The sequence below is a fragment of the Capricornis sumatraensis genome, chromosome 14, assembly GCF_032405125.1.
Source record: "Capricornis sumatraensis isolate serow.1 chromosome 14, serow.2, whole genome shotgun sequence".
NCBI lineage: Eukaryota > Metazoa > Chordata > Mammalia > Artiodactyla > Bovidae > Capricornis > Capricornis sumatraensis.
This window is the reverse complement of record NC_091082.1, coordinates 10279082-10305837: the sequence shown is the minus strand read 5'-3', so window position 1 is coordinate 10305837 and position 26756 is coordinate 10279082. Positions and strand designations below refer to the sequence as shown.

At 38.4% G+C, this 26756-nt stretch overlaps 3 protein-coding genes and 1 pseudogene across 4 annotated transcripts in view; all 4 read right to left on the bottom strand.

The window, feature by feature from the left end:
• ZC3H11A (zinc finger CCCH-type containing 11A) overlaps window positions 1-19386 on the bottom strand; it is a 37463-nt gene extending 18077 nt beyond the window's left edge. For both annotated transcript variants that reach the window (XM_068985603.1, XM_068985604.1), the window contains exons 1-7: window positions 18971-19386; window positions 11989-12188; window positions 10743-10862; window positions 2120-2243; window positions 831-1034; window positions 591-707; window positions 236-316 (exon numbers count right to left, since the gene is read on the bottom strand). In XM_068985603.1, coding sequence (XP_068841704.1) covers window positions 236-316; window positions 591-707; window positions 831-1034; window positions 2120-2243; window positions 10743-10862; window positions 11989-12042 — 700 coding nt within the window. In that variant the 5' untranslated portion in view covers window positions 12043-12188; window positions 18971-19386. The remainder of the gene's footprint in view (window positions 1-235; window positions 317-590; window positions 708-830; window positions 1035-2119; window positions 2244-10742; window positions 10863-11988; window positions 12189-18970) is intronic.
• Window positions 6774-7787, bottom strand: LOC138090745 (BCL2/adenovirus E1B 19 kDa protein-interacting protein 3-like pseudogene; annotated as a pseudogene).
• Window positions 19387-19805: 419 nt separating the features above from the next.
• On the bottom strand, window positions 19806-19904 carry LOC138090203 (uncharacterized). Its single transcript, XM_068985705.1, has one exon. The coding sequence runs from the start codon at window positions 19902-19904 to the stop codon at window positions 19806-19808; it is 99 nt and encodes a 32-aa protein (XP_068841806.1).
• Window positions 19905-21613: 1709 nt separating this feature from the next.
• On the bottom strand, window positions 21614-24556 carry ZBED6 (zinc finger BED-type containing 6). The gene has a single exon (XM_068986375.1). It carries the CDS (start codon window positions 24554-24556, stop codon window positions 21614-21616), a length of 2943 nt encoding a protein of 980 aa, XP_068842476.1.
• Between the last annotated feature and the right edge of the window lie 2200 nt (window positions 24557-26756).

The following is a 26756-nucleotide window of genomic DNA, read 5'->3' as shown; positions in this document are numbered from 1 at the left end:
AAAACAAACAAGCTCTTTCAGGGTTTCATTGTGTGTGCCTAGCTCTGAATAGTTAAGGACTGAAACACAGCTGCAACGGTTTAAAAAAGCAACTATGATTTAAATAAGACTATGTTTTTATTTAAACAAGCCACAAAAATCAAAATCTATTTGCTCATTTTGGTTCATGCCAAGTGTCCTTTTAGTCTTCTCTAGCAACATTCAATTCTCCATGTTAAAACTCCTAAAAACTCACCACCTTGCTTCTTTGATTTTTCCTTCATTTTCTTTGATTTAATTTCTTCAAGAGTTTTTATTCCAAAATTCAAACTTTCACCTAGGAACACAAAGAGCAACCACGTGAGGAACTAGCCCCATTTTGCCCTTGCATTTTATTTGTACATACATAGCTGGCATTCAAATGTTTTCTCAATGAATACGAGAAAGTACATGTAAGTGTGTACGTGTGAATGAGTGTAATGGACACAAGGAAGAGGGAGGTACTGGTAATCATGCACTAAATTTCAGAGGTATTTAAGATAGTCTGGACATATTCAATAGTGCTGTAAGATTTATGAGCAGGAACTAGCCTCGAAATCGCCCCTTCTTACCTTGTTTTAAATTGACCCCAGGTTTCCGGGCAGAAGTCATTCGTAATCCATTATGAACTTCAAGAGTTGGTTGCAGGGTAGGTGTTTTGGTTTCATCACCTTCCTCAGAAAATTGATCTATATTGTCAACATTTAAGGCAAATTTCCAATTAAAAAACAGATGTAGAGTTTCAAATCTGATGCTAACTCACTAAGTTACCCTGATCTTTTGCTTGTCCTAAAGAAAGAGCTAAAGCTCACCGTCATCGTCTTCGTCATCGTCTGCAGCATTGATTACCACTGGTGGGTGTGTAGGGCTGGGAACGTTTTCTGAACTTTCTACTTTCATAACACTTCGCAGCTGAGGAGAGGGATTAGACTGGACAGATAATTTGCTCTGCTGAACTGTGAGCTGGCTAGCTTTTACTTCCTCTTCTGGTGACTCAGGCACAGTGGGCAACACAGCTAGACATAAAAAATTAGTTGTAAATTAAAAAAAAAAGTCCCAATTAATCAAAAAATTTCCAACTATCTATAATAAGCTTGGTGATTTGAGCACTGTCTTTTTTAATTTATGTCTTTTAATTAAAATTTAATTTAATTTTTAATTTCCCCATTTTCCCAATTAGGTTCTAAACTTCCAGGAGGGAAAATGTGGCTTCTAGCTAAAAACTATTCACTCCATGTAAACACAAAGTGGGCACTCAAAGAATAAAAGCTAGATGCATAGTAATTATTTACACATTCTAGACATTAAATTTTAACACTGAAATTCTAGGCTGTAGGATCAAGAAGCAGCTTTTTAAAGAGACAGTGGGTAACACTTGAATCAAATCAAAAAGGAGTGAGCATTTTTTCCCCTTAAAGAAGATAATATACAGCCATCAGATTTTAATCACACAGCAGATGTGGCTTTTAAATGGCTGATCACTCCATTAGGAAATTACTTTATAAGGAAATAAATACTAGCTTTTGACAGAGTGTAAGTTTTATTTTAGATTATACCCTAGAGCAGGATAAGCAAAATTTTTAATATAAAGAAGTATACAATAAATATTTTAAGCCTTGTAGATCTGTGTTTCAACTACTCAACTCTGCAGCAGTGGCACAAAATTTGGCCATAGAAAATATGTAAACAAATGGGCAGGGCTTCATTTCAATAACATTTTACTTTGAAATACAGGTGAAAGACCAGGATTGCCAACCCCTGGCCCGGACAATCAAGTTTCTTTTGAAAGTCTCTGTAAGCATGGTAAGAAAACGGGAAATGACGTAAGCTAAAGTAACCGAAACTGCCATGCCAAGAAACATCTGTGAAGCAGCACAGCTCCTGCCGACAAAGTTTTAATCATGACTGCTACTTTACTGGCTCATGACTGTGCACGAGCCATTTGCCCTTAATAAAGTTCAGTTTCCTCACCTGAAGTCAAAATAAAACTGCTCTCTCACAAGGCCACAGAGACGGCAATGTTGACAGTGCTCTACAAAGTATGCACGTAGGCGTTCATTATATAGCAACTAGCCTTTTAAAATTAAAAAACGAAACTCACTTTTGCTTGGAGGTAGGAAAAGGCCATCCACATATCGTCCTCTGTTGTGATGGAAAGCACAGTTTAGTTTCTGACATCCCATTGGCTGATTTTCCCAATAACAAGGAATCTCACTGCGTTTCTTCTGTAAGAGGAAAAAGACATCAGTATGACCTGTATTCATTTGGTCATGTTTTCTGGACAAAGTTCACACAAGGTTAAAAAATCTGAGGCAGGTGAGGATTTTGAGTATAAGGAAAAGGGGTTGCTGAAAGTGACATATCCTAGCATGATGGAAAAATGAAAGAGAAGGGAAGAACTCTGCTGATCTCTCCTCCTTGCCCTCATCTTAAATGTCCATAATTTAGAAAAGTGCGGTAATATAGTAGGTTAGATTATGGAGTCCAAGATAATAGTGTTTGATTCTCTATCGCATTACTTACTGACCGTGTAATGTCAGACAAATAATACCTCTCAGTCTCACTTTCTTCAGCTATAAAATGGGAGTACAGTAGCTATCTAATCAGGTTCTTATGAGAAATAAATGAAATAATGTACAAGAAGCACTTAGCGATAAAAGAGTCAATAAACTGCAGCTGTTATCTGAAGCTGAGAGTTCACGACTTGGATAAAAAAATTCTTCCCATTCACGATTTCTCAAAGGCTCATGTAACACACTAGAAAGGTTTCCTTCCCAAGCTGCCTTGCTTTTGTAAAAGGGAACAAGAAAAACAAGAATAGAATGATTTGCTGGATCACAGGATATATGTCCAAGAGAAATACGTATTAGTTCTAACACAGACATTACATTAGATGTGTATAAAGAATTTCAAAGCAACACTATTGAAAAGAGCTCCAAAATGGAAACAAACCAAGCGTACAGCAACACTAGAATGGATATATTCCAGTATATACATTCTGGAATACTTTGCAGTATATTCATAAAATACAATGCTATCCAGTAATAAGAGGGAATAAACAATACCATGGGTGCAAAATCAAAGAAGCCAAACAAAAGAGCACATACTGTATGATTCTATTTACAGAAAAACCAAACAGGCAAAACCTTACTATGGCAGAATGGTCAAGATGGTGACTAGTTTTGGGATTGTGGTGAATGACAATGAGGAGATAAAGGGGGAACACGGGTTGGAAATTTTCTATTTCATGATCTGGGTGCTGGTCTATTAGGTACACTCACTCAATGAAAATTCAACATGTAACATAATGATTTGTGCACATTTGAGTTACATAGGTAACTCAAAAAAGTCCCGATAAGCACTTCTGAAAGGTAATTAATGTCTGATTAATAACCTGCATTACGTTAGATCTCTCATAATAAAGCAGCGTAAGCTTTAAATTTCAAGACAAGAACAGCAGTACTATTAAAAAACTTCCATTTTTCAATATGGAAGAAACAGAAACAACGCCTGAAACAAAAAGAACCTTAAAGGTATCAAGAAGGGCAATGATCCCAATATCTGCAATACTGGGAGATTGATAATACACTGTGTTGGTAGGAATATGGAATAATCATGAGTCCCACACACTGATAACAGAAATGTAAACTATCTCAACATCTCTGAAAGGTGATTTGGTAAAAATTATGTCACCGTGCTTATTTAACTTATATGCAGAGTACATCATGTGAAATGCCAGGCTGGATGAAGCACGAGCTGGAATCAAGATTGCCGGGAGAAAAATCAACAACCTCAGATATGCAGATGATACCACTCTAATCAGAAAGTGAAGAGGAAGTAAAGAGTCTCTTGATCAAAGTGAAGAGGAGAGTGAAAAAGCTGGCTTAAAATTCAACATTCAAAAACACTACTAAGATCATGGCATCCAGTCCCATCATTTCATGGCAAATAGATGGGGAAACAATGCAAACAGTGACAGATTTTACTTTCTTGAGCTCCAAAATCACTGCAGATGGTGACTGCAGCCGTGAAATTAAAAGATGTTTGCTCCTTGGAAGAAAAGCTATGACAAACCTAGACAGTGTATTAACAAGCAGAGACAACACTTTGGCAACAAAGGTTCGTACAGTCAAAGCTATTGTTTTTTCAGTTGTCAGGTATGGATGTGATAGTTAGACCATAAAGAAGGTTGAACATTCAAGAATAGATTCTTTAGAACTGTAGTGCTGGAGAAGACTCTTTAGAGTCTCTTGGACAGCAAAGCAGTCAGCCAGTCAAATCCTAAAGGAAATCAACTCTGAATATTCACTGGAGGGACTGATGCTGAAGCTGCAATACTTTGGTCACCTGATGCAAAGAGCCAACTCATTGGAAAAGATCCTGATGCTGGGAAAGATTGAGAGCAGGAAGAGAAGGGGATAACAGAAGATGAGATGGTTAGATGACATCACTGACTCAATGGACATGAGTTTGAGCAAACTCTGGGAGATAGTGAAGAGCAGAGAAGCCGGACATGCTGCAGTCCACGGGGTTGCAGTCAAACATGACGGAGAGACTGAGCAACAACAATGTAAAAGAGTTATGTCCTGCACTTACTGAACTTCACAGTATTTACTAGTATCCCACTACCCTTAAAAGTTACGTCTAATAGCTACAACTGCACTTCCCTGGTGGTACAGTGGCTAAGAATCCGCCTAATTCAGGGCACATGAGTCTGGTCCCTAGTCTGGGAAGACTCCATGTGCTGTGGAGCACACTAACCCCATGTGCCACGACCACTGAGTCCACGCTCCGGAGTCCGTGTGCTGCAAGTACTGTAGAAGCCTGTGCTCCACAACAGGAGAAGCTACCGCACGAGGGGCCCGTGTACTGCGATGAAGAGCAGCCCCGCTGACTGCAGTTAGAGAAAGCCCATGAGGAGCAACAAAGACCCCAAGCAACCAAATGAAAAGTCGCTCAGTTCTGTCCAACTCTTTGGGACCCATGGACTATACACAGTCCATGGAATTCTCCAGGCCACAATACTGGAGTGCTAGCCATTCCCTTCTCCAGGAGATCTTCCCAACCCAGGGATCGAACCAGGTCTCCCGCATTGCAGGCAGATTCAAGACTGAACCTGTAACCAGCTGAGTTACCAGGGAAACCCATGAAGCTACCAAATGCTACCACTGTTATCACCAGGGAAGTGCAACCAAATAAGTAAGTACATAAATACATAAACACATAAATAAATGTTAAAAAAAACAAAGCTACCATTTCTCTTTAAAATAACAAGTATCCAATCACTTCTTGAGGTAGCATCTAATGCCAATCTTCCCTGCTCCTGGATCTGTCTTTGCTTCTTTCGTAAAAGCAACCTTCAAATTATTGGATATGATAGCATTATCTTTAAACTGAAGTCACAGGACATTTATTTGACGTGCTTAATACCATTACTGAATTTTATTTCAAAATAAAAAGTAATAAACAATAAAGATGACTTGGAAAATAAAATTAATACCTATTATGCCATTACACAGTGAGTCACTTATTTTGTTACAGAATTCTTAAAAAAAAAAAACTGTAAAATGTATTGATTCACACTTAAAAGAAAAGTTTTCCATATAATTCTGTGCATTTTCACTTAGCAACACATCCTCATAGTAACATTCTCCTACATGATTATTTCTTTAGCTTTTAAAAGAGCCATATATTTAACACATGGTTCAAAGATATACAGCTAGTCCAAAGATACACAGTGAATGCTCCTCATCTGGCGCAGTTTATGTACTATAAAGCTACCATAAGTATTTAACTAAGAAATACGGAACCATTCTGTGCCTTAAGGACCCAGGGACTGAACCTAAGTCTCCTGCACTGCAGGCCGATTCTTTACCCACTAAGCCACCGGGGAAGCCCCATATAATGGGCTTCCCAGAGGAAAAACATGTACACGTATTGCTGCATTTTCACTGTTGGGAGAAGCGTATGTTCTCTGTGAACCCTCATGCAGAGATCATAACAGAAACGCATATATGAGTAACTCCAGACTATGACTGTCTTTTGTAATCAGTGTATCCTTACTCTATCACTGTAATAAATCAGAATTCACATGAAATGCAGGAAACGTGGGAGATATACATTCAATCTCTGGGTCGGGAAGATCCCCTGGAGAAGGAAATGGCAACCCACTCCAGTATTCTTGCTTGGAAAATCCCATGGACAGAGGACCCTGGCAGACTACAGTTCATGGGGTTACAAGAGGTCAGCCACGACTGAGCACACACACATGCATGCATGAATGCTTGCATAAGCCATATGCTAAGTCTCCTGAGTTTTCTAGAGACTTCCAAATGTATTAGGCTGATGCAAAACTGTGGTTTTCCCATTGTTGAAAGCTGCTGTTTCATACTGGAATATATTCTTAAATAAATGTGATTATGTTATACATAATTTTAATGTGCATTTCTCACTTTATGTCTTTCTGCTAATGACTTATTTTTTTTTTTTTTTTTGGTTTTGGTTTAAAATAACTTTTTATTGCCCAGGATATTTTTTTTTCCTTGTGTTATATTTTGTCTGTTTTATTTGTTTTTGTTTTCTTTTTTCATAACTATAAATTCAAGCTTAGGGAAGCTTGCCTTTGTCTTGAAAAACAAAACAACAAAGCTTTCACATCATTTGCAACCTGGTCTCATTTGAAGAGACAGGTGGGTTATCTTGCAAGAGTAAGATTTATACCACGAATGGTGCAGGTCTAGGTCTGGTGGTACTGAGAGAAGACAATGGCATTCTTGACAAAATTACAACCTGCTGGTGGCGTTTGCGGAAAAGAAGCCCTTGCAAATTTCTAAACGACAGTAAACTCTTATTAGGAAATTCTAAAGTGTTTTACAGGCCAAAAAGGGAATGAGGGTATTAGTAAAATGCCTCAACAGAGTTGGAATAAAATACTGGATTTGAGAGTTACTGGAACTTGGATACGTAAAAAGAGGGTGTAGGTTGGGTCATGTTTACAATGGTCTCAAGTTCAAATAAAGTACTGTGACAAGACACCACTTCACAAGTCACACGCTGGCCCAGGGACTCTTCTCCTCCCTTAGTAGGTGCTGGCAGAAGGTGTGCTCAGTCGTTTTCAAATGTAGATGCCTAGCCCCAAAGCCAAAACATGGGAGAGGAAGAGAGATGGAATGAACACCTTGAGAAACTCTGCGAAGATCCCCCCTTTCTTCATGGCTCCACTTTTCCTCATGCTTAAGGAAACGGAACGCTTAGGGTGCCTGAAGTGGAACTCCTTGGGTGGAATGTTTTCAGGTCTACTGGACCAGTCGGACACCCAGTCTACGCTTTTCTTCAGAGCATCCACTTCTTTCTCTCCTTCTGCAACTTCTTCTGACTGAGAGCTGTGGTCCTTGCTGGTGTGCATTTCTACATCTAACATGATCTGCCCATCTTCTTGTGGGGAAGGGCTGTCGCAATGAGAACTGCCTCTTGAACTGCTCTGTCCGGATTCATGCTGTGCGTCCAAAAGAATCTTCTCCATGTCCCCATTGTGAATGGAGGATGAGGAGGGTACGTGCTCTAGCCCCCCATTCTTCCCACTGCCATTATCATTGCCATTGCTGCTGTTCATGGGGAGCTCCACCCAGGAACTGTTGAGGCTGGCAGGCGGTGGCAGAGACTGTTCGCCTTCCTCACAGTTATTGTTGTTGTTGTGCGGGGGCGGCGGCTGTTCTACTAAGTGAGACGACATTGTCTGGCGGCTGGAAGAGCTGCAGCCCCGCAGCAAGGACCGTCTCTGGTTCTCGGGCAGCAACACCTGCTAATGACTTATTAATACTGTTTATTTTATATTTATTTTAGACTAGGGAAATGATGTAAGACAAAAAGAAAATTCAAGTGATTTTCTTATTCAAGTTCAAAATGGGTCATAAAGCAGCGGAGACAACTCACATCAACGATGCATTTGACCCAGGAACTGCCAACAAACATACAGTGCCATGGTAGTTCAAGAAATTTTGCAAAGGAGACAAAAAAGCCTTGAAGATGAGGATCAGAGTGGCTGGCTCAGAAGTTGACAATGACCAACTGAGAGTGATCATTCAAGTTGATCCTCCAAAGAACTCAAAGGTGACCATTCTGTGGTTGTTAGGCATTTGAAGCAAATTGGAAAGGTAAAAAACTTGAAGAGTGGGAGCCTCATGATCTGACCGAAAATCAATAATATCACTGTTCTGAAGTGTTCTCTCATACTATGCAACAACGAACCATTTCTCAATCATATTGGGACGAGAAAAAAAGGTGGATTTTATACAACTGACGATGACCAGCTCAGCTGCTGGATGGAGGAGAAGCTCCAATGCACTTCCCAGAGCCAAACTTGCACCAAAAAAAGGTCATGGACCCTGGTGGTCTGCTGCCAGTATGACCCACTACAGCTTTCTGAATCCTAGTAAGACGATTACATCTGAGAAGTATGCTCAGTACATCAACGAGATGCACAAAAAACTCCATCTGCAGCCAGCACCGATCAACAGAAAGGGCTCAATTCTTCTTCACCACAACGCCCAACCATTGCACAAGCAATACTTCAAAAGTTGAACAAACTAGGCTATGAAGTTTTGCCTCGTTCACCATATTCATCTGACCTCTCGCTAACCATCACTTCTTCAAGCATCTGGACAACTTTTTGCATGGAGAACGCTTTCACAACCAGCAGGATGCAGAAAATGTTTTCCAGGAATTCATCAAATCCCGAAGCAATTTATTTCTCATTGGCAAAATGTGTTGATTGTCATTAATTCTATTTTGATTAATAAAGATGTGTTTCAAGCTAGTTATAATGATTTAAAATTTACGGTCTGAAACAGCTATTACGTTTGCACCAATCTAATATATGTTCTTAGAGACTGGCACAGCTTTCCTAAGAGTTGTGCCAGTTTACTCTGCTTGCAATGTTACAGCATGATTTTTCGAAAGTTGCAAGAGCATTTCTTTTTCTGAATGTACTTAGTCAATCTGCTATTTGGAAGACAGCACAGAATGCTGTTGTTTATTTGCTAAGTCATGACCACCAGACTCCTCTGTCCATGCGATTTCCCAGGCAAGAATACCAGAATGGGTTGCCATTTCCCTCTCCAGGGGATCTTCCTGGCCCAGGGGTCGAGCCCACGTCTTCTGCACAGGCAGGCGGATTCTTTAGCACTGAGCCACCAGGTGCTCAACTGAAACCAGAATGGAGTGGCTACACAACCCCAGACCTACAAATTGCACACTTCGGCTCTTTCTTCTTTCCCCATCCCTTCTCAAACAATTCAGAAAGTCATTATGTGAGGCTGAGAGAGGTAGGAATAGCTGCTGGGAGAGGAAGGGCAAGTGGCCCAGAGCAGAGCGGTGGAAGCTGACTGAGATGAAGAAGGCATCCACGGGATGAAGTGGAATCGGCACAAGTGGTCAGGGTTAGCAAAGCATTTGTGTAGGAGGATAGCTAGCACAATGCTGGAGCCTGAGAAGGGCAGGAAGGTTTCTGTGCAGAAGCAATCTCATTATAGGGTGAGGAGGGTGTACTCGTGGAGGTCAGCCTAGAAGGGGCATCAAAGACTAAGCAGGTTGAGGAAGGCAGAATCTTCCCGAGTGGGGGTCTAGTGTCGTCAGAGAACGAGCAGGGTGGGCAAACAAGTAGAGCACGTGAACCTGGACAATCCTGTTAGGCCAGAAAGTGAAGAAGTGTTCAAACAAGGATGGAAACATCACAAAGATACAAAAATCAGCTTTAAGAGCTCTTATCGGCCAAACATCTGAGGAGAAAAAAATGACAGTAATGGTATATACCACACTGAATAAAACAGGAAATCATTGAGGCTACACAGAAAAAGCTGGAAAAAAAAAACTTCATTCAAAATTTGATATGAAATGGGATAATTACAAGGTCTCAAAGTACCTTTCCAAAATACTTAATTACAAAAAAAAAAAAAGTACAGTGAAGCAATCTGGTGGCTACCACCTTCATGAAGTGATGTAAGTTAACATCAGTAATGGGATAATTAAAACTGTACACCACTCAATGGTAAGCAGTGAGAAGAACATCACCTCTGTGCTATTCCTGCCAAAAATATAAGATCCGAATTTAGCAATGAGGAAGCATTAGATGAACCCAAAGTGAGGAACATTATACAAAATAACTGTCCTATAGTGACCAAAAATATCAAGGTCAACGAAAGGCAAGAAAAGACTGATCAAGTGTTCTAGACAGAAGGCCAAATCACTATGACAACTCAATGCAGCACATGATTCTGGACTCACTCCTACTGCAATAAAGAACATCACCAGTTCAAGGGCAAAACCTGAATGGGATCTGAGGATTCAATGAGAGTAATATATAAATGTTAATATTCTAATTTTGATGGTTTATCACAGTTATGGTTTAGTGGAAAGTTTCATACTATACTTGCAACTTTTCTCTAAGTTCAGACTGTTTTAAAATAAACACAGAAATATGAATACTCCCTAAATATATACATGATTTTTACACTTTAGACAGATTACCAAATGGCCTTTATGAAATATGATACTAATTCATACCATAAAGCATCTCGATATTAAGTGAGCATTCCACTAATGACAGAAATTTCACTAGGTCATTAAAAAAGAATTTAACCCATGTTACATAAAATGTTTTTTACTGCCATATTTTTTATTGTCCCATCAGGACACAAGACTACTTACTAAAACAACTGAAGACTTACATCAATCTCCATGTGCCGAAACCTGCACACCTGTCGAAAACAGCGCCCTTCTTGCCATAATGTGCAAACAGTTTCATTTCCCAGTGCAGCTTCACAGTGACGAAATGGACAGCTGTCACCCTGTGAACAGAAAGAATAATACAGAGACAACTGTGGGATCAAACCAGCCCCCAGGCAAAACGCTCACTGTAAGTTTCTCAGTACCTAGACAAGCACAGGAGAGGAAGGAGAGACAGGTAGACAACAACTGAAGTGGGATGGTAAGAACAATCTGAGGTCAAGAAATGTTTAATTTCCTAAAAGTGATTTCTTGACAGTATCCTTTATCTGATCTGACAACATGAATGACACAAGCTGAAAGATCGGGTTCAAAAATACAAGTGGGAACACTAGGTACCCTTAAAAAATATGTTTTACAGTTAATCTTCAAAACCATTTCATATATCCTGACTTGTATAACTAGCTTTAAATGGAAAATTAGAACGTAATTGATTCAAATTTAAGTATAATTCCATATCTCACTATAAATTTCATACAATGCTACTATTTGAAATAAAATGCTACTGTTGCGCAACTTGTTGCATAAACTCAAAGCTTTGCGCAAAACTAACAATTTAAAATATAGCACCAAAACGATTTAAGAAAAGTACTTGGGGGAAAAGAACACACATGTATAGAATTAGTCATAAAGTAATAACAGAAAATAATGGATAAATCTAAATGGAGCTGCAGAAGAAACAAGCTGAAAAACAGGAAGCTCCAACAAAGACAAAAGCTCTAATAAACCTGCAAAAGCATGTTTAGAAAAGTGGCTTTAGGATTCAGCAGGAAATCTGAAGAGAGAAGTCAAATTCAATCCATGACAATTCTATAAATACAATACAATCCACCCATTCATTTACTACAAAGTAAATTTACTACACAAAGATGAAAGTTAGCAAGCCACAGTCAAGTGTTCCTAATTCCTTAAAAGCACCCTGAACAGATTAATTATAGCTAGAAGAACACTGAATGATGACTAAATGCTATCTTTTTACTTCTGGAGAGTATGGAGAACATAAAATGAACAGGGAAAAAAACGATGAGTAATGAATTCGCTTAGGAATGCTATCCTTTACTAAAAATTGACAGCAGATAATAAACAGTTGAGCAAAACATAAAAGACAACTTGGTATGCTGGGAAAAGTTTATTCTATTTTATTAGGGAAATCATAGAAAGAACTGATTTAGAGATGCTAATTCTTACTTTAGTACAAGTAGAATAGAAAAAAAAATAGCAGTCTTCTCCTTGATTAGGCATGCTGAGTAGATCCTTAGATGCAAAGTGGCTTTTTGAAAACAAGCCACTGCTTCCTCTAGGCGAGGACCAGCTCCAAGTCCTCTTGATATGGGTTTAATCTTCCAAAAGACAAGTCAATCACAGAAATCGTCTTTTAAATGTGAATCCTAAAATGAGAAGACAGTGAATGACTTCAGGTAAATTCTTTCAACAATCTTCTCCAAGTCACCCTGACCAATGAGCAGAGCCTTATGAAAATTCTGATTCATATTTTAATCTGTGAATATTGTACATTCTCATCTACAATGCAAAATTTTTGTTAAACAGCCATGCTTCTTTCTTTGCATTCTCTACAGTGCTTCAGCATAAATTATGTAACCATTATATACTCAACAAATGATCTGCAGTTTAGATTATTAACTTGGACTATTTTACACAAGATAATTTGCCCAATTTGTATTTCTGACAAACCAGACTTTTTTCATCTAACAAACGTTTCAATATGTTAACAAGCATTTTTGTTATTTCAAAAGTATATAATTCTAAGTATGTGGAAAAAACTCTCTCGCTGGAATAGCTGGTGAACCACTACCCTTGAAAAATCTGTAGAGCAAGCTAATACAATGAAGATGACCCAAGAGCTGCACACCAGTTACACACAAGGAGCAAAAGAAGTTCTCAGGGCTTATCCCTAAACTAGTGCTTATGCAGAATGACCAACATTCCCTCTCCCCCTTAGTCCTTGCCATACCATAGTTCTCGCACTAAAGGGTTCAAGAAAGCAAGCTACAGAAGTAAAAATACATGACAAGAGCACATGTCAGAATCTGAGGGGTTTCTACCAACCCCTGCATCAGAGGATAAAGTTTCAGACACATGGATCTAGGGATTTCCCTTGTGGTCCAGTGGTTAAGACTCACAATTCCACCACCCAGAGTGTGGAGTTGGTCCCTGGTTGGGGAAGATCCACATACCAAGAGGTTTTGGCCAAAACAAAACAAAAAGATCTTAAAAGAGAAACATTGATTTACAACTTGAAATTAAGATGAATCAAATTTATTCACATTTTCTGCTAACAATTCCTAATCCAAGAATAGCAGGCCATGGTAAAACCAGCCTTTAACTCAGCAACCTAGAAGAGTTATGTTACTAAACACACACGAAACCTTCAAAATTTAAATATCGTATGACTTTCAGTTGTATTTCCAGAATTTATCCTGAGATTAATATTCAACAGTGGAAACAGTGACAGACTATTTTTTGGGGCTCCAAAATCACTGCAGATAGTGACTGCAGCCATAAAATTAAAAGATGCTTACTCCTTGGAAGGAAAGTTATGATCAACCTAGATAGCATATTAAAAAGCAGAGATATTACTTTGCCAACAAAGGTCCGTCTAGTCATGACTATGGTTTTTCCAGTAGTCATGTGTGGATGTGAGAGTTGGACTATAAAGAAAGCCGAGCACAGAAGAATTGATGCTTTTGAACTGTGGTATTGGAAAAGACTCTTTGAGAGTCCCTTGGGGAGATCCAACCAGTCAATGCTAAAGGAAATCAGTCCTGAAAATTCACTGGATACTTTGGCACCTGATGCGAAGAACGGACTCATTTGAAAAGACTCTGATGCTGGGAAAGATTGAAGGCGGGAGAAGGGGACAACAGAGGATGAGATGGTTGGATGGCATCACTGACTCAATGAACATGAGTCTGAGTAAACTGCGGGAGCCGGTGATGGACAGGGAGACCTGGCATGCTGCAGTCCATGGGCTTGCAGAGTCAGACACGACTGAGTGACTGAACTGAACTAATATGCAACAAATATGAAAAAGACTAGTGCATAAGAAAGTTCATCACCGTCTTCTAACAATGAAAAAACACCTAGAAACCTACATGTTCAAAAACTGATGCTTCTATAAGCCAAGGAATGACAAGGATTGCCAGCAAACACCAGAAGCTAGAAGCTAGGAAGGATCATTTCCCTACAGGTTTCAAAGAGAGCATGACCCCGTCAACACCTTTTCAGACTTCTAACCTCCGAAACTGTGAATAATAAACTTCCGCTGCTTTAAGACATCCAAGTATGTGGTACTTTGTTATGGAAGCCCTAGGAAACTAATATACATTACAAATGGAGTCAACCGATCTTTGCCAAAGAAGCAAGACAATTTCAAAGGAGAAAGGACAGTCTTTTCAATATACAATGCTGGAAGAAGAGGATACCTGCATGCAAAAAAATATATCTAGATAGAGATGTTATACATTTCACAAAAATTAAAATGGATCACAAATGTGAAATTTAAAAACTCCTAGAGAATAAAACAAGAGAAAATCCAGGTGATTCTAGGTGTGGTGATAGCTTTTTAGACATAACACCAAATGTACAGTCTATTAAAGAAACCATTGATAAGTTGGAGTTAATTAAAATTAAAAACTTCCACTTCTCAAAAGCACTATTAAGAGAATGAGGAGCCAAGTTACAGACTGGGAGAAAATTTCTGCACAACACATAACTGATAAAGGACTGGTATTCAAAATATACAAAGAACCCTTACAATGCAATAGTAAGAAAAACAAACCAGGGACTTCCCCAGTGGTCCAGTGGTTGACTCCATGCTTCCAATGCAGGGAGCACGGGTTTGACCCCTGGTGGGAAACTAAGATCCCATCACCCATGCCATGGGGCACAGCCAAAAAAATAAGTTAAAAACGAATTTAAAAATGGGCAAAAGATCTGAACAGACACCTTACCAAAGAAAATATACAGATGACAAACAAGCATATGAAAAGACACTCAGTATCACTGGGAGTTGCAAATTCCTTTTAGAATAGCTGACAAAAATCCAAAAACTGACACCACCAAGTGCTGGTGAGGATGTGGTAGCAGGAATAAAGCTAGAAAAATATAGAGCAAAGGTTAGCAGTAGTTATAATCACAGTGGTAGGATTACAGGTGGCTATTTATTATTTTATGCTGAGAATAACACTACATTTTCTAATATGATGAAACACAGATGTAACAGAAAATTCAAGTCTACCCTAACTGACCTGACCATCGCTGATATACTACAGAACAGAACAAGGATTGGGTCTTTAATACTGCTTCACCAGTCCACTACCAACATTCCTCTGACCACAAAGAGAATGCATTCCACCATCTGGGGCACACCAAACAGTAGCTTTAAAAGTCAGAGGGAGGAAGAGAATTTCCTGGTGGTCCAGTGGTTAGGCTTTGGCACTTTCATGGCCTGACTTCAATCCCTGGTTGGGGAACTGAGATTCTGTAAACAGAACGGCCAAAGAAAAGAAAGAGAATTTAGAGGTGGGAAAAATTAGGAGTTTAACATACACATACTACTACATAGAAAACAAATAATCAACAAAGACCTGCTGCACAGCACAGTCTATTATGCTACTCTGCAATAACCTGCATGGGAAAAGGATCTGAAAAAGAATGGATATCTGTGTATGCACAACTGAACCACTCTGCTGTACACCTGAAACTAACACGGCACTGTACATCAACTCTACCGCAACATCAAATGCAGACTAAGAGATGGCCTCCAATGGGATAAGGTCTCTAGGAATGTTCAATCAACTACAATGACACACACAATAAGAAAAAGTATTAGTCAGAAAAGAATGGAAACATTTTACAATAGAAAGGTCTTTTGGTGTCCCTTTCATCCCTGAAATCAACATCCCAAAGAACATAAATGAAACTGTTGTTGGTTTCAGTAAGACTGCTACATATTAATCAAACAAAATGAGATGTATGAAATAGTAGAAGGGCATGAGTTGTACTCCCCCGCCACCCACCGTTTTTTTCAAAATCAATTCTGTAAAACACCCTGAGGTAGGCAAGGCAAGGCATGGAGAGATTGAATCCTGAATAGATACGCACCACATTACTAATGTTTAAATAGGACAGTTCTTTCATATATCCCTTTTACATACTGAACTTCTAAAACTTTCACTGGGGGGTGGGGAGGATATAACTACTATGCAAGAAAATAGCCCCCCAAAATGTAGAGGTAAAAAATTGACTGTAATTATTACTACATAAGACAAAAGTCCAAAACCATGGTGCACATTCCCTTTTTTTAAAAAAAGAAATAGTACCCAAGATAAAGAAAAATCTGAATAAACACTGATGAAAAAGACAAAACTGAATTATAGAATATTACTATCAGAACATTCCCCAGAATGCAAAAAAGATGTCAATGTGAGAGGAAAGATATATAAAATAGGAATAATTCCAGAAGATTCCATTTCTACACAGTGAAAATTAGACAAGGATGGAATGGAACTGGTAGAAATGATAATAAAATAACAATACAAAGAAATTTCCCTAAACTGGATGAACTTAAGTCTTTTAACTAAAGGAGTCATCAAATGCCAGGCAGAAATTTTCTTTAAAGACATCGCTACTTCACCATATACCATATATATAATGGTGAAATTTTTGAATTCCAATGGTAAAGCAGAATTATAGAGACTTCTAGGAAAAAGCAGACTGAAAACAAAGGAAAGAAAATCAGACTTGACATCTGACACATTATTTGAATCTTTAAAATTTCAAAAGACAAAATATCCAGAATTTAAAGGTGATATTATGACCCTAGATTGAACGTTTCAAATTACATTTCAAGAAAAGCTCAGGACTGGGAAGAAGGTTTTAGAAAGTCTCATAAAGTATATATCATATATGTACTCCACGTATTCTTTTCAAAATTACTAAAGGAAGCAGTCTAACTTCAGAAAAAAAAATTAGAAAAAATAAATAATAGTAGAAAAAGAACAAAACAATGAAAAGGCATTATCTCATTATTTCTTTTTAAGTTTTAAAGCAACTACTTGGGGGTGTCTGATTTATGATACAGCTGATAAATCCTAAATAAAATGAACCATATAGTATATCAAAAGAGTAACAAAACATGATCAAAGGAGGTTTATTCCAGAACCAAGAGTGGTTTAACATTGGGAAATTCATTACTAGAATAAACAGGGGTTAAAAAAGGAAACTCTGTGGTATCTTAAGATTTCAAGAACAGAAAAATGGTGAAAAAAATATTTAAAACTGTAGTTTTTTTGAAGTTAAAATGGCTTTTAAAAAACAGCTACAAACATCTATTCCCAATAAAAACTCTTTGTAAATTACAAGGAACCTTCTTAGCATAAATGTACTAATTGATCAGAAACTATCATCATACGTGACATGGTAAAACATTACAAGTGAATCACTCTAGGGAAAAAAAAAAAGCCTGTCTCTACTACCATCCAACACTGTTTCAGAGTTCAATGCATGCAATAAGGGAAAAAAGTATAAAGATTAGAAAGGATGAAGCAAAAAAATTAGTATCTGTCGATTATATGCTTGCAAACTATACAATCTAACAATCAATTAAGTAAATTGTAAAAATTAACATGTTTTTTAAAATCAGTAAATTTCTTATGTTCCAACAACAATCATTCAAATGGTAAAAAGAGTCCTAGTCACAATAAAACTAAAACATATAGGAAGAAAACAAAAGAAATATAAAAGACCCCATCAAATTAGAAACAAAACCAAAACTATTAAACTACTAAGGCACAAGAAGACCTGGATAATGGAGAGATAACGGAGTAGAGACTTAAAGAAGTCTACTTTCCCCCTAAATACCTTAAGTAGACTGAATGCAATTCAATTCAAAATCTCAATGACACTTTATTATTGGAACCTGACAGACTGCAAAATTATCTAAGAAAATCTTAAGAAGAATGAGAGGGCCCTGGGCTTCCTGTAATTACCACAGGTGTGAAATATAACATTTAAATGTAATATTGGCAAATGAATGAGTACAAGATAAACAGAATTCAGGCAGTTTCTGGAAAAAGTGGCATTTGAAATTAACCAAAATAAATTTAGCCATCCATTTGAAAAAAATAAATTCTATATCATACAAAAAAGGTTCCAGGAGAACAAAAGCAAGGATGACAAAGATGCTGTAACTCACTAAAAGCACTATATAAGAAAGAGTCTAAATTCATAGCTATGCGGAGCTAAAAAAGCATTTTTGACAATGCTTAAGGGGAGGAAGACCGGCAATGTCATGTAACTACAATCCTTAGATTACATTTTAATATAAAATATGTAAACACTTAGTCCTGGGAAGAAATGCATGTTTTTTTTTTTTTTAATAAGCTTAGGATGAAAAAAATCTGTCCTAAACATGATACCAAAGTTACAAACCAAGACAAAACTCATAGAAATGGCTACATAAAATGAAAACCATTCATACAGCAAAAGGCCAGCAACATAGCCAAGGATTAATACCTTCGCTAAAAGGGATGTGTTAAGAACTTTTAAAAATCAAAAAGACTTCACTAATTCAGTAAATTGGTATAACCTCCTTAGAGAATTGTAACAATTCTATAAATTCACATTTAAGAACTGGTTCAAAGAAACAGTTCACACATATGCGTGTGTGTGTGTATATATATATATATATAGCTGTTTTTAGATAAGGGGCTATTTTTGTTTTCAATGGCAAAAACCCGAAAGTCCATCAATGAAGGATAGACTAAGTTACTGCATATCCATTTCTATAAAGCAACAAACACAGCCACTAAAAAGAGGTGAGGCAAAGCTGTGAGTATGGACATGGAACGATGCCACGATCAACTGTCAATGGTGGTTTTCTCTGAGGAGGCAGAATTACATGAAGAATCCACCTTGTCTACATTGCTTTTACTTTTATTATAAGTACGTATTATCAAGAAAAAAAGGAGGAGTAGTGATATTCCTATCAAAAAAGCCCCAAAACTTGTAAACAATTACAAGAAGAAAATAATGTGTTGACAATTATCTTTTTGATTTCTTACTGGTTCAGGAAAATTATGCCCTAAATTACAAAAATGTTTACCCCTTTAATGATTAAAAAAAAAAAAAAAACCATTTCCACACTTACATTAGCTGGTTGATCTCAACAGGAATGTCTGTGTCTTCACTGAGTTCCAATTTATTACGCCTGTAGGTCGAACCAACACTCAATCCATGAATTAATAATATTAGAGGCAGAAAGAATTTTCCTCCTCACATTGCCAAGGAAACCTCTCAGCCACAATTCAAACACAGGATGTGTTTTTAAAATATCTCTCAACTACTGAGAGTTTAAGTCCATTCAAATAACCTTTGTCAAACTGGAGACAGCTAGGGTTAGTTATCTCCTCAAAAACAAAAAAACAAAAAAAGAGTTCATATAAAGATGAACTTGACATTCAAAGGATTATTAAAAAGAAAAAAAGATCAATCTTCCATAGCCGAACAAGTAATTTAAAAAGAAAAAAGAAAGAAAAAATTAAAAAAAAAAACACCAAAATTCAATAAGATCCAATTTCTGGTCTTCAAGATTTCTTCACCTATTAAGAAAAAAACAGAAACCTTCCCCCATCTTTATTATCTGTATAATAAAAACATACTTGTATGTAAAAATATAGTGTTTTATGTATAATATACATATACATATATACGAACTGGCTTATAAACACACACACACGTACACAAATGTGTAGAAATAAAACATCTGGGTAAGTTTTCCCTTTTAAAATACACTACAAAAGCCTTCAAATTTGGGTCATTATAAAAATAGTGAATTTCCTCTTATACCAAAGCGTCATGAAGTATTTTAATGTCACACTAAATTTTGCCCGGCCCACAAGATAAAAATGAAGGGAAAGCCTTACACATGTATCAATGTGCATAATATGGATGTATGTATACTGTCACACCATCTTTTATCATCTTCAGGGAGTGTTTAACCAAAAAAGATAGAAATGTATAGTTACAGAGTAACTACAGAGTGGTGCAGCAAGCTGTAGAAGGCAGAGCAGCATTATAGCCATCCTGAACTGGCACTGTCAAAATATAGAAAGTTTCTATCTAAGGGAAGATTTTTTTCTTCTTTTATAACACCAGTGTCACTGGCATGACATTCAATGGTGGCCCTGCAAAGGCTTATGCAATCTAGTTCCAAATTCTTTACTAGTGATGGCTACAACTAAAGACTTTGTAATTATCCATTTACTCCATTTAGTAAAAGGGTAAACTTTTGGAGTTGAAATTTCATTTCACAATGGTACATTTACCATTTAAGAATTTCAAAAAAACAAAAATGAAGAGCAATTTTGATACATAGAAATGAGTTCTAAATTTTGAAACCAGCCCAGTAACAAAGCAATTTGATTCTCATGTAATAAATACTACATAATTTCTAGGCTAAATCTTGCCAAATACTATCCAAGACAAAACTAAAATCAAAACTTTAAAAAAAGTGGACACCTTTTACTCACACTTAATACTAGTCAATTTTCCAGGAAATTTTTGGGCAGGGAATATCCCCAAATCTAAAATGAAAAAAAGGAAAAATTGGGATCTTACATTAGTTATTCAGTCTGAAACTTTTACTAAAAGTCATCATTTCTGGCCTCCCACTCGATCACAAAAACAATACTCTCAGAGTGGAAAAGGACAGGATCAACTGAGATCAAGTCTTTCATTTTACCAGTGAGGCAATGATTACTAACACATGAAAATACTGACTGCTTATTTTGAAATAAGAGTTAAGGCCAAAATAATCTCACAGTTAAGAATATAGTATTATGGGTCATTCGATGTAATTTTTAAGAAGACATTTATGATCACTTAAATTCAGAGAAACATTCTTTGGGAAATGGATACTGGTTTTGTCACAGTATGCTCACGGGGCTTTTGTTTTTATTCCCATTTAATCTTCTCCAATTCTGTAAATTTTTTGTCATTTACCCATAAATTATATAAAAGCACCTATATAATCTTTTACTGTTTTTACAATAAAAGTCAAATAGGGCAATTAAAAGACTAAAAATATCTTTTTCTAATTGTTTTCTAATGTTTCCGTTTCATATAGAACCAATCTTAAATATAAAGGGCAACTCTATCACACTTAAATTATAAAATTGACCAGTATGAGGAGGCAATTAGAAATTCCGAAGTATAAAACAATTCTGTGAACTTTTGTTTTTGCCAAGCTGTAAGTATGAATCAGGGTTTTTAAAGAAATAGAAAAATAGTGGTGGTGGGGGGAGGGGAGATCTATCAGTTTAGTATGAAAGTAAAGTTGCTCAGCTCCATATGACTTTGTGAACCCATGGACTATACAGTCCTGCCTTTTCTCTATTTCATTGGTTTCAGAGCAATCAACCTTCCCAAGTTGAGAGAAATTTTAACTTAAAACCAATTACTAGTTCAATCTACCAGCCAGAAATAGCCTAAGGCCTTTCAATGCTGCATTCTATTTTTCTAATTAAAATATCTCTTTTCCCCTCTCAATTGGAACAAACATAATTTCAGGTGATAGCTATACTGAATTACTACTATGAAATCTTTAAAGTTAATCTTTACTTTGTCGATACTGTATTACCTCTGAGGAATTTTCAGCCCTTTCTGTGTTTTCAGGTTTCCCCAGATAGCGCATAAAGAATAACTAGTATAACTACATATAACAATTATAGCAATGAGGATACACTAACATAGCAGTAAGTTGCCCATTTTAAATGGAGAAAGGAAAAAGAAATTAAGATAATATTTCTTTTTCATTGCGTTGAATAACTTCATTCTCAGGATCCCAGCTTAGAACCAATGCAGAATAATCATAGTTAACATTTTTCAAGTTCATTTTCAGAAACATCAGCTGTTCTATATTATCAAAGTCCAGGCTCATGATCTGCTTTGGATGAAAGTGGCTATTTGCAGTAAAGACACATTCAGATTGCCAACTACACATGGGGCAGCTCAGATACTGAATAGCAACTTGGGTCAAAGCTGGCCATACGTTCACCTTCTTCTGCCAATAAAACAAAGGGTCATCATCCCCTGAGATCTCTGAATACTTCTCTTTGAAGTATTCATCCACCACTGCCATAGCAGAAGGAAACATGAAGCTTTTGCCTCTAATGGCAACAGTATCTGCAGCTGAACTATCAACAGATCCTGAAATGGAGGTGCCTTCTCTTATAGATGAGGTAAATGAATCAGCTCCTACTATAGCTGAGGGGCCAGAAGCTTCTGAAGTTGCAATATGGCAGACCTCTGGTGAAGATTCCATATAGTTACAAACTTCTTCTGCAAGGATCTGCTTATAAGTTTCCAAATCAGCACCTTGAGGAAAAAAGTCTCCCAAACTGTTTTTAAAGCAAGGATCTAACAAAGTAGCCAAGATACAGGGCTTGGATTTGAGCATGGCACTTAGTAGGGTGTCAGTTTCAAGTTTCAGAGATAAACTGTCTACCAGATTGAGGGCCTGAGTAATACCTCTGACTTGAAAATCTTCTCTGAGTTTCTGCAGGGAAAGGAGTAGATGATGGATGAGGGGTAGCACCTGATTCAATCCTATGGTCTTCACACTCACTTTCTGGGTGGCCTCCTCAAATGGTTTAAGAATATCACAAACATATGTCATTAGAGTCCACTGAAGGGAGGTGAGCACAACTCCACTGGCTCTACCAAGACTATGGTGAACTGAGTAGCAATGCTCCAAGAGCCATTTTAACATATAAAAGGTAGAAATCCAATGGCCAGCTTCATCTTGTTTCAAATTTTTCCATGGAAGTTGGTGATCATTTTGGAACTCTTGCAGTATCTGACGGGCCTTGACTGAATGACTAAAATGATGACAGGTTTTCCTGGCAGCCACTAACATGTTCTCAATGCTTTTGTGCTCACAGAAAAAGTCCTGAATGACTATATTTAAACAACGCAGGAAGCATGGCACGTGGGTAAAACCGCCATCTTTGACTGCGTGTACTACACTAGAAGAACTGTCAGAAACAATGAAGCTAGGGATGAGGAAATTAGGAGAAAGCCACAGACCAATCTGGTCATTTAATTCTTGTAAAATGTTGGTTATCAAACAGTTTTTGGCTAAACCTGTTACACAAAGAACTGCCCACCTTCTAAAGTTGGGGATCCTGCCATTATTGAAAGAAGGTGTAGTTTCCAAAGAGACCCAATGTACTGTCACAATGAAATAGTCAGTGGATGGGTCATGGGTCCATATGTCCACAGTCAGGTGAATCTTTTGGGTCTGAACATTCTCCAAAGTTAAGAAAATTTTTTCTCTGACAGAATCGTATAATCGAGGTACAGCCTTAGTGAAAAAGAAAGTTTCAGACGGTAACCTATAGTCAGGGGCCACAATCTGCAGGAACCTCTGAAAGGCTGGGGTTGAGAAATAGTTGTAAGGATGCATATCTTCCACAATCATTTGAATAATTGCCTGACTTATTTGACTTGAAGTTGAATTTTCACAGTATGCTGTTTCTTGCTCTTGTGCATGCATTTGAGTGTCTTGTTCTGCAACAGGAGTAGGACTCTCAGATCTTCTATTTTCAACCTCTAATACAGGAGGTTCATCTGAATCAGAGTCACTAAGGTGCTCAGCTGCTACATCTTGGCCGCCTGCAGACTTCTCTCCATGCAAAGTGTCACTCAAGAGATCATTTCTCTCAGTTTCAGCTTCATCTAATCCATTTCCAACTGCACCACTGTCTTTGTTGGCAACTGCCCAATGGATGGGATGAGTGGCCTGCAGGTGTCGTTGAAGTGTTGAAGTTCCTAGATGAGAACCTGGCCTACCCCGGCTCACACTTCGTTTACATATATTACACACAGCTCTTGAGATGTGCTGAGGATCAGTATAGAAAAAATTCCAAACTGCAGATGTCTTGGCTCTTGTTCCAGGAATTAAGGCATGCTTGACAATGTTACTTTTAATGAGAAATCTCCCTCTTTGTGCCCTCAGGGCATCAGATACTGATTTATCACGTTTCTTACCCATTCCATTATCTAATGGATCAGCAGGGATATATTCAAAGCTTCCACTGCTTCCAGCAGAAGAGGGAGATAAAGGTGCATCCAGAGGAAAATCTTCCTCCCCACTTGTAACTCCAAATTTGTTGGCCCTTGTCCAGTGAGGTGAATGCCTTGCCTGCAGATGTCGTTGAAGAGTCGATGTCCCGAGATGGCTACCTGGTTTACCCCTACTAACACTTTTTTCACAGAGGTTACAAATAGCCCTCCAGGTATACTGCGGGTCCACATGAAAGAAGTGCCACACAATGGAAGTCTTGGCTCTGGTACTAGGTAAATAGATCTGTTTTTCTATATTGCTTTCAAAGAGACTTTCTTCATCCTGCTCAGGGGCACTAGAAGCTAACAAAGTAGGGGCATCTGCAACTGGCCTCCCAGATACCAAATCCTTACTAAACTTTTTCGCAAGGATCAGTTTCTTTCGTCGCCTTTTCCCCTTAATTCGCAAACCCTTCTTTCTTTTCTTTTTAGTGGGCAATTCTGCCTCTTTATCCATTCCTTCTGCTACCATCCTTCCCTCTACCACATCTTCTTCATCTGTATTAGAAGTAACAGGAACACACCCCAGAATCCCAGCACCACTAAAAGTGCTACGTCTTCTACCAGGAGAAAGTGAGGAAACTGGTACACTTAAGGTACATACACTCATCCTTTTTAAGTCTCCAAAATTCGCACCAGAATCTGTTAGTGAGTTTACTCCTCAAACATATACACAGCTGTTCCTCTCTACTTGCATTACCTTTTCTCCAATTTCTATGGGGAGTCAAATTCCCTTTGGACCAATGACTTCCAAGCCAGGTTATTTTTGGAGGAAAAATGACAGCAATGGAGAACATTCCCAAACTTTTTCATGGAGGGCTTTAAGATCCCTTCCACCTTTCTGAGTTCTGAATTCAAATAGTCCAATTTTTTCAGGTTTACAGAAAAACAACTGAGGCCCACTTCCCCAGTGTAATAAAGTTGTTAAGTAGTAGCTAGAAACCAGGTCTTTTAAATCTCAGGTCCATGTTCTTTCTATTTCATCAAAAACTAAACCTGCTTGAAATGTCTTCAGCTTTTAAAATGTTTTTTTTTTTAATGCTGCCTCATGATAGCAACATCAATTTCCCCTAATTCTCAATGAAGTTATTTTCCGTAAATTTCATTTAAACAAAAACATAGTGCATCATTCAACATTCACCATTTACGACTGCAATTTGGCAATACAACTCAAAACGTCATTTCTGGAAAATTAAATCAGACTCCACATACTGGTCATTAACAGCAAAATGCTATTTGAGCCCTTTCAACTCTAAAACAGTAACAGTAACACAGTTCTTTTAAAAATATGGGCAGCAAAAAAAAAAAAAAGCTTTGAGAGTAAAACTTTAAAATTTTACTCACAAGCGATTTTTCAATTTATTTTTCGTATCAAGAGTTAATCCATGCTTGGTTTTCAGACATGTTTAGACTGGAGAAGCTGTACAGCCTATAAATGAGTAACTCCTAAGTTGGACTCTATATAAGCAGCAAAAAATGAAATACTAGCTTTAAACCATTCTCATGCCTTCTTGGTTGATCCCTCCCCTTCCCCCAGTACCTACACACATTTATCCTAAAAAACATCGCTATCACTAGTTCAGCCTCCTTCTCAAGGTCCAGAACCAAGGGCAGGAAGATGTCAACAATATGAGCCTTCCCCATAGGAATCCGCACCGATTATGGGAGTTTAGGGGGTGTTCTTCATTACGGTTTCATCAATCCCACAAGGAGAACGGAAGTGTCCCTGTTGTTCTTGATTCCGATGCTGAGGGCTGGGGGTGGGAAGTGTAATTAAGGTACGGAAGGGGTGTAGGATACCGGAATAAGGTCGGTGGCTTTCTGTGTGTGGAGTTTGAGAAAATCTCCCAAGTAGTGGGGCCCTAGAGAGGAATGAGAGTAAGTAAAATCAGCTCCTAGCACTCAATCCGATTTACGTAGCAGGGGTCCGCTAAACTAGGGAAACTCTTGCCCCCGAAGAAACCAATTTAGTGTCAATTCTCCTCTGGAGGAAGGGTAACAAGTCGGCTTGCAGGGGCTGCTCCGGGATCCCAGTTTCGCCAACACCGGATGTGGGGGAGGGGAAGAAGGTTGGGAAAGGAGCAGGCGCCGTGGGGGTGGGGGAAGTGAGGCGGGGGCGGGGTGGGGGCAGGGTGGACGGGAACTGGAAGCGGGAACCTGGGGCCCCCAGCCCGCCCTGGTGACGGCGGCCGCTGGAAGGTGGAGGAGGGGGTCGTTACCGCAAGACCTAAGGACCCGCTCTGACTTTCCGGGCTAGGCCGCGACCCAGGGGCGAGGGGAGGCCGCGGCCACTCCCCTCGCCCTCTCCCCCACCTCCCCGGCCCCAAGCCACCCGGGAAGCAAAAAAACGGGTTTAGTTACCAGAGAACAGAAACTTTACCGAACCGTCGACACTATCCCCGACTCCCGCTTGCTGCCACGTCTTTCTTCTTTCTTAGCCGCTGCCGCCCGCCGTCTTCTCAGCAGCAACACCAGCAGAAATCCAAGACTGCCAGAGTCAAAGATGGCGCCCGGCTACAGGCTCAGCTCTAAGACCCTGCCAGTAAAAGTGCCAGCACGACGCAAGCCGCAAGGATTGTGGGAGATGTAGTTTCCTCTATGAGGCGATGCTTAAGATGGCCTCCCTGTTTGGGCGGGTCACGTGAGACGGGAGGCGCTAAGCCGCAGCATCCCTTATTTTTTAGAAGTTTTAGAAAGTTACAGGTTTCTTGAAACCGTCTTTTATTAAAAACAGATTTTTAAAATCAAATTAACATAATAAGCGAGAAAGCCGCGAGAGTTTTGTCTAACCCGACAGTAGGCACTCAGTT

Excerpts from the sequence above, each read along its gene's own strand:
- LOC138090203 (XM_068985705.1), bottom strand. The coding sequence starts at position 19,904 with ATGGCTATAATGCTGCTCTGCCTTCTACAGCTTGCTGCACCACTCTGT.
- ZBED6 (XM_068986375.1), bottom strand. The coding sequence starts at position 24,556 with ATGAGTGTATGTACCTTAAGTGTACCAGTTTCCTCACTTTCTCCTGGT.